Genomic DNA, 6,930 nt, shown 5'->3' with positions numbered 1-6,930 from the left:
GCAACAAGTCCAGCTGTCCCCATGGTCAGGAACTTTGATGTGGTAGATCAAGTGGAGGAAGCACAAAGGGAGGAGGAGAAGGTGAGGGCCTTGCTACGAAAAATTGTCATTTTAGTGCTAATAGTGCTGCAATACTCAATCAATGGAACACTGAATTTATGATTGGTTTAACAGATGACATCATTTGGTCTTGATTGAATGAAATGACAGAACTATCAGAACTCAGCGCAATAAATTTTGATGTAAAAAACTGTGATTGTTCATTGTCTGTTCAATTATTTATTGTTATCAAAATATTACCAAAAAATGTAAACAATACTGTAAGAAATGTAAAACAGAAAGGCCAGATGAGAGAAAACCATAAATCTGCAAATGGTTACATGGTTATGCAAATTACATCCGCTGTCAAGAACATGACAATTCACAGTTTGGTCTGCTGTATCAGCACACTCTGAACTTTAACATAATAGTTTATTTTGATTCAGAAGCATCAATATATGCATACAAAGGCAATGGCTTCATACAATACCAGTGAATTAAAGATTTTTAAGTGAAACCGTGGACTCACAATACAAAATTAATATTTGTGGATCCTGATGATATATTGAGGACTTTTGAAGCAAAATGATTATTATTATTTACAACGTTATAACCTGTGATCCATATCTTAAGGTCCAATTCTTTTCCAGGAACTGGTTCTTTTTGACAGTTTGTTTCAATGAACTGGTTCAAATAACTAATTCAGCAGTTTGTTTACATAATGACACAATGGTTTAATGTATAGGTGGTGAAGTGATGTGAAATGTGGATGTTTTACATGTCTAAGCATATAAGGTCAATAAACTAGCCTTAATCACCTCACCTTTTTACATAAACCATAAGAAACTTTAATTTTGCCTCTTCGTTCAAGTGCTTGGTTCACAAATGCTTGTATCAGCAGCCCATAAGTTCTTTTGTCTGAGGCCAAGCTGTTTCCTCATTTCAGTGTAGTGTACTAACTGAAGTGCTGAACGAGCTGGCAAAAACTGGCATCATAGGATTAACTACCTTGGTATTTTGGTGACTGTCAGACATCTGAACTTGAGTTTTGATTGAGAAACTTGTATATCTATGCTGCTGCCTAATATGCTTTTTTAGACTCTTAGGTTGATGGTAACTGTAGCATTTTATGAATCACCAAGGACAACGGTTTCATGTAAAAATCTTTACTGTTCCACATCACCTACACTATGGATGGCCTGAAGGTGAGTAAACTAACAGCAAATTCTCATTTTTGGGTGAACTATCCATAACTGAAAGTCTTCACACACTGAAGACTTCTAAACATTTTCCACACATATGGACAGCTTCTAACTGGTGTGAAGCCTCATGTGAATCTTAAGATTGCCTTTTTGTGAGAAGCTTCTCCCACACAGTTTGCAGTTGAAAGGTTTCTCTCCAGTGTGAATTCTCATGTGAGAGCTGACTTTACTTTTATGACTGAAACTCTTTCCACACTGATGACATTTAAAACTGTTCTCTTCTGAGTGTATCCTCATGTGGGATTTAAGGTTTACTTTTCGTGTGAAGCTCTTTCCACACTGATCGCAGGTGAACTGTTTCTCTCCGGTGTGAATGTTCATGTGCAACCTAAGGTTTATTTCTGTTATGAAGCTCTTTCCACACTGATTACATGTGAACAGCTTCTCTCCAGTGTGAATTCTCATGTGGTAATTAAGGGTGTTTTTATGCGTAAAACTCTTCAAGCACTGAGTGCATGCGTAAGGCTTTTCTCCAGTATGAACTCTCATGTGGACTTTAAGGCTTTGCTTTTCAGTGAAACTGTTTCCGCACAGTTGACAGGTGAAAGAATTCTCTCCAGTGTGAATTTTCATGTGGAAATTAAGGGTGTTATTCTGTGTAAAACTCTTTCCACACTGAGGGCAAGTGTAAGGCCTCTCTCCAGTGTGAACTCTCATGTGATACCTAAGGTTTAATTGTGCTATGAAGCTCTTTCCACACAGTTTGCAGGTGAAAGGCTTTACTCCCGAGTGAATTGTCATGTGTTTTTTAAGATGCGCTTGTTGAATGAAACTTGTTCCACACAGTCTGCAGGTGTAAGGCTTCTCTCCGGTGTGAATTCTCATGTGGATGTCAAGGCTTTGTTTCTGATGGAAACTCTTTCCGCATTGAAAGCAGGTGAAGCTACTGTTAGATCTGATTTTTGGAGCTCTTTTCCATGAGGAAATCTTATTAGCTTGTGTGGATTTTTCACCAGTATTGGAGTCATGTTTCTCATACTGATCTTTCTCTTCCATTTCATTCAGCTGACTCTCCTCTTTCAGTACCATCAGATCTAAGGCGAAAGAAGGCAAATACAAATGAACAAATTAACCAAGACACATCAAAACCCACATAAAACATTAAAACTTCTAAAAAAAGGCTACTGAAGAGGTGTTTCATGTAATCTTAGAACCTCGTCTCAATATGTTAATGCTTGTTAAGAATATGTTAAAAAAAAAAAGTTCAACAGTTTGACCAAGGGAGCAGTGGTTTATGATGTTCCTACAGGCCAAAAAAATAAATAGATGCTTATCTCGGTACATTACAGCACATTAGCTCTAGCATTCTGCCCGCTTCAAACCAGACAATCCTAGGTAATGTCCGATTATCTTGGTGGTTCTAAAGATGATCTTATCAGATTTTCCTGTGGTGTGAGGTGTGTTAAGAGTGACTGAATCTGCTCGGAAGAACATAGGAGGCGCCCGATCGCGAATCGTAAATATTTAACATGTTGAAAATCCAATCAGAAAGTGAGCTGACAGAAGACGAAAGCATAACAAATGCAGTCATGGTGCAGCACGAAAGGATTTAGACAGCAGAGATACAGGATTCATGACTTTACCCAGAGCCTTTTCTTTTTTTTTTTTTTCCATGAATTTTCTGTCAAAATCATTCCAAACACTATTATCATAATTTCTTCCTGCCTATCGTGCACCATGTTTATTCTCAAGTGTTTTTTTTAACAAGATGAAATTACATGTATATGACAAACATGCATGATATAAACAATAAACATTATACACAATATAAACAATACATTTTATAGAATTATACAAAGACACGTTTTTACATAACAATATTAAAGCATTTACAAACTTTCACTTTTAATTGCTTTTTGTTTAATAGAAAATCGTGTAGTATCAATATAATGCTCCATTACCTTCCTAAAATAAAAAATTACATTTGTGAATATGAAAGTTTGCATGTAATAAAAATAAGATTCATCATGTAGATGTGACTGTGCTTTTCTTTGTTGTTCTGCAGGGAAGGAATAATACAAGACATATTTCCATAACAAAACAAAACGATTATATATTTTTAAATAATCATTTTGTAAATTTATGGACATATGTATTATCAATATTTTGTACAATAAAATCATAGACATTTTGCCAAAATAGTTGTACAAAAGTGCAATGCCAAAATAGATGTACCACTGTTTAAGGGCAACTGACATAAAAGGAGCAACTAAAATCAATATTAGATTTACATTTTACCAAATAATATTTTGCTGGGTATATCCTGTGTATAATTTACTTCCTTAACCCTTTTTGTAACTACAGTAAATATTGATGGTATTAACCAAACAATATTGTCTATCAATTGATTACAATATGCATAAACATAAGGCAAAGACAAACTGTCTCGTTGAAATAAAGCTTACAGAACTTTTGTGTGACGTTTATTCTCAAGTCTCGAGAGATTTTGTGAGATTTCCCATGTTCACAGTTGGGATAATGGTTGAAAAGCTGTTGGTGTGTGGCATGCTGTCTGTTACATCGTGACACACCACACGCTATAAGAGCCAAACGGTTAAATCTAAGATTTTTTGTCCCCATGTTTGTGGTCTCTCACATTTTGAAGATCTTATAAGATTTTTAAAATCTTTTAGTGTGAACCCAGCCGCTTCGCGTCGGGCTGCTGATAAGGCTGTCAGGCTTTATTCTGCGATAGCAACCTGCTGGATGTACATTATCCCACTTATTACACGGCTTCTTGCCATAAAAGTAAACAATTAGACATAAAACATTGATCCGAGTTGAAATATTTGAACACAAAGCTTCCGTTATGTTGCAGTTGCTAGGCTGCATCAAGTTCAAACTAGACGGACATTTAAGGGAGTCGGTGCAATCATATCACAACATTTCACCACATAAATAATTGTGGCGATAAAAGATATTGATTTTAGACGAAAATGTTTAAAAATCTTACCAATTTGTTAGTTATCTTATAATCCATTACGGTCTACAAAACAGTTGTTGCAAAAATGACAGCAGCCGCATTTGTATAATGAGAGAGTGAGTCCACAATACCAGGATGACATAAATAATTCAATAATTGTACTCATTATTATATTTAATTGAGTTTTTAATATTTGTAGCCAACCAAACACAAAGCTTCCATGAAGAAAAACTGTTTCCAGTACGCAACATAACAGCAACGACTGCAGGCAGTTACCCGGATGAGCCAGTTATATTAGTTTTTACCGGTTGTTATCTAGAAATATCAAACCTTGGAATGCGGTGACTGACCAATCAGAATAGAGTATTCCACGGAGCCGTGTGTTAATATAGAACAGTAATTAAACTGACTTGGAACTACCTGGGCATTAAATGGGTTTTACTGCATACATGCCAGCCAATCAGAATCCAGTATTCAGACAGACCATGGAATAAAAGTATTTATAAAACGGATAGTTTCGGTCCTTGATTCTGTTTGGTTGAGCTGGCATTAGAAGCTGTTGTAAATGTTGTAAATTTGAAGCGATTGTGCCAGACGAGTCAGGGGTTCTGTGAATTTAGTTTGAACATTTGTATTTGTGTTTAAGGTTTTGAGAAAATGAGTGATGGTTTCAAAAACTGTGTTTTAGTAATTCAGAGAAACTGTAATAATGATCAAATGATTGAGTTCAGCTTTGAGAATAAAAACCAACCTGTTCGTTGCTCATTATCTTCATGTTTCACTCTGAATGCTTCTTCAATCTTCATGTCTTCACTTTCCTCCTTAATAAATGGCATCTTTATAACAGTGTGTCACATGGATCTCAGTTTTTCTGTGTGTTGATAAGATGAGAATAATTAACAGAAAGAAAAATAAATGCACACTAAATTTCTGGGTGCATCTTGATCAGCCCCCTAAGCTCAGTAGTCAGTGCACTGGTAAGGGAGTCAGTCAGAGTGATGTCCTGATTAGCCAAGAAGCAATCAAAACTATCACAAAAAAATAAATAAATAAAAGAACACAAATTGAACAGATAATTGTTATTTTGATATTTAATGATTTAAACTAATTTCATTAAAATATTTGCTGTTGGTTTGTAAAAGTTGACATTATGCATGTTTATGTTTGTTGTTCTTGTAGTATTTACACTATTTTAACCAGCAGGTGACGTGCATACGGAGATTCGAGCGCTTCGAAGCAACTGATTCAATTCACTCGGAGCTTCTAAAAGCTCCCGTTTCTCAGTCACTACTTGCTGATGTCCGATTTATGTTTAAGATAAAGCTTTACACGATATAATCGAAATGAGACGCACCTTCTCTGTTACCCATGTGTGGCTGATTAATTAAAATTGCTTGTAAAAAATTATGAGATACACTGAACGAGCTGTATTGACTTAAATGTTTAAATACACAAACCTTTCCTCAGCCGAAACACAGATGTAGGAGCGCGGCGACGCCTTATGACGTCACTGACCCAAATCAAAATAAAAGTCACGTTTTGTATCTCAAGGCAAAGTGCATGTACTTTTACAAACAAACATGCATACAAATGATAATATATATGTATATATATGTCAGCAGTATTCTGAGTAAATTCTTGCTGAAACTGTCTGTGTGGATTCATAACTAATTCATCCAGGTATTCAAACATTTTAATAAATAAATAAATAAATAAAATAAATAATTTTATTAAAATCACTGGACTATAGAATAATCAACAAGATGTTTGGTGTCCATCCAAACACCTTGGTTAAACACACATTTAAATACATGTTGTCCAATGAAGTGCTGAAAAGAACTGCCAGTGAAAGAGTGTGTAGCACATATTATATATTCTGTTAAAAAGGCACAGTAGTTTTTTTTTTCCCGCTAACTGGGGTTCAAAACAAAAATTTCCAAATATATATATATTTTTTTACACTTTTGTTTAATGCATTTTTCCTAAAACTAATATTTTACTATTATACAATAAACACTGTTTGTCAATTAAACTTAATCTTTATTAGGATTACAGAGTAGTTAAACAATGCAATATTTAAAAGGTAACATGAATACTTTACACTGTTTTAGACAAATGCAAATGTTAAACCATGGAAAAGACTTGCAAAGTCTTTGAGAGAAGCTGTTAGGATGAAGTGTTAAACACTGTTTCAACAAATTTGTTTCATGAGAGTTCTGATTAGATGGCTCCTGTCTTTTTGTCCCCATCAACATTAGGTTCATGCATAATCAGGCTGGTTTCCCAGACAGGGTTTCAATTAAGCCAGGAGTAGGCTTAATCTAGAATAGTTAATCATGGTTTAAAAAATGGCTTTCTGAAACATAGATTAAGTACAGATTACTAATTCCTGGACTATGGAGTTCCGAACTAAAATAAACTAGATTTAAACTAGATTTAAAACCAACTGTGCTAATCTGAATTAGCATGACAGAGGTCGCCTAGGAATACCTAGGAATCTCTTTGTAATGAATTCTTGCATAAATTATTGCAATAAGATTTTTTTGAAACCTTTTTATTATTTTTATTCATTATATTATACATAAAGCAGCTGAAAAGAATATTGTTCTTTAAAGCTCTATAAAAATTAAGTAGCTAAAGCATTTCCACCATTAGGACAATACTGTAATTAAGGAGTTCCAATCAACAGGGAATGCCTACAATATA

At 34.7% G+C, this 6,930-nt stretch overlaps 1 protein-coding gene across 2 annotated transcripts; it reads right to left on the bottom strand.

Moving 5' to 3' along the window:
• Positions 1 to 256: 256 nt before the first annotated feature.
• Positions 257 to 5,737, bottom strand: LOC127160361 (gastrula zinc finger protein XlCGF8.2DB). Of its 2 annotated transcripts, none has more exons than XM_051103010.1 (3): positions 5,682 to 5,737; positions 4,976 to 5,095; positions 257 to 2,335 (listed from the first exon to the last, which is right to left on the bottom strand). In XM_051103010.1, the coding sequence occupies exons 2-3, from the start codon at positions 5,058 to 5,060 to the stop codon at positions 1,350 to 1,352; spliced, it is 1,071 nt and encodes a 356-aa protein (XP_050958967.1). In that variant the 5' UTR covers positions 5,061 to 5,095; positions 5,682 to 5,737; the 3' UTR covers positions 257 to 1,349. The 2 variants fall into 2 exon arrangements, with proteins under 2 accessions (XP_050958967.1, XP_050958968.1); XM_051103011.1 differs by lacking the exon at positions 5,682 to 5,737 and adding an exon at positions 5,579 to 5,675.
• Between the last annotated feature and the right edge of the window lie 1,193 nt (positions 5,738 to 6,930).

The sequence above is a fragment of the Labeo rohita genome, unplaced genomic scaffold, assembly GCF_022985175.1.
Source record: "Labeo rohita strain BAU-BD-2019 unplaced genomic scaffold, IGBB_LRoh.1.0 scaffold_337, whole genome shotgun sequence".
NCBI classification, from domain to species: domain Eukaryota; kingdom Metazoa; phylum Chordata; class Actinopteri; order Cypriniformes; family Cyprinidae; genus Labeo; species Labeo rohita.
Note: the sequence above shows the minus strand (reverse complement) of the source record. Positions and strands in the feature narration are given on the sequence as shown.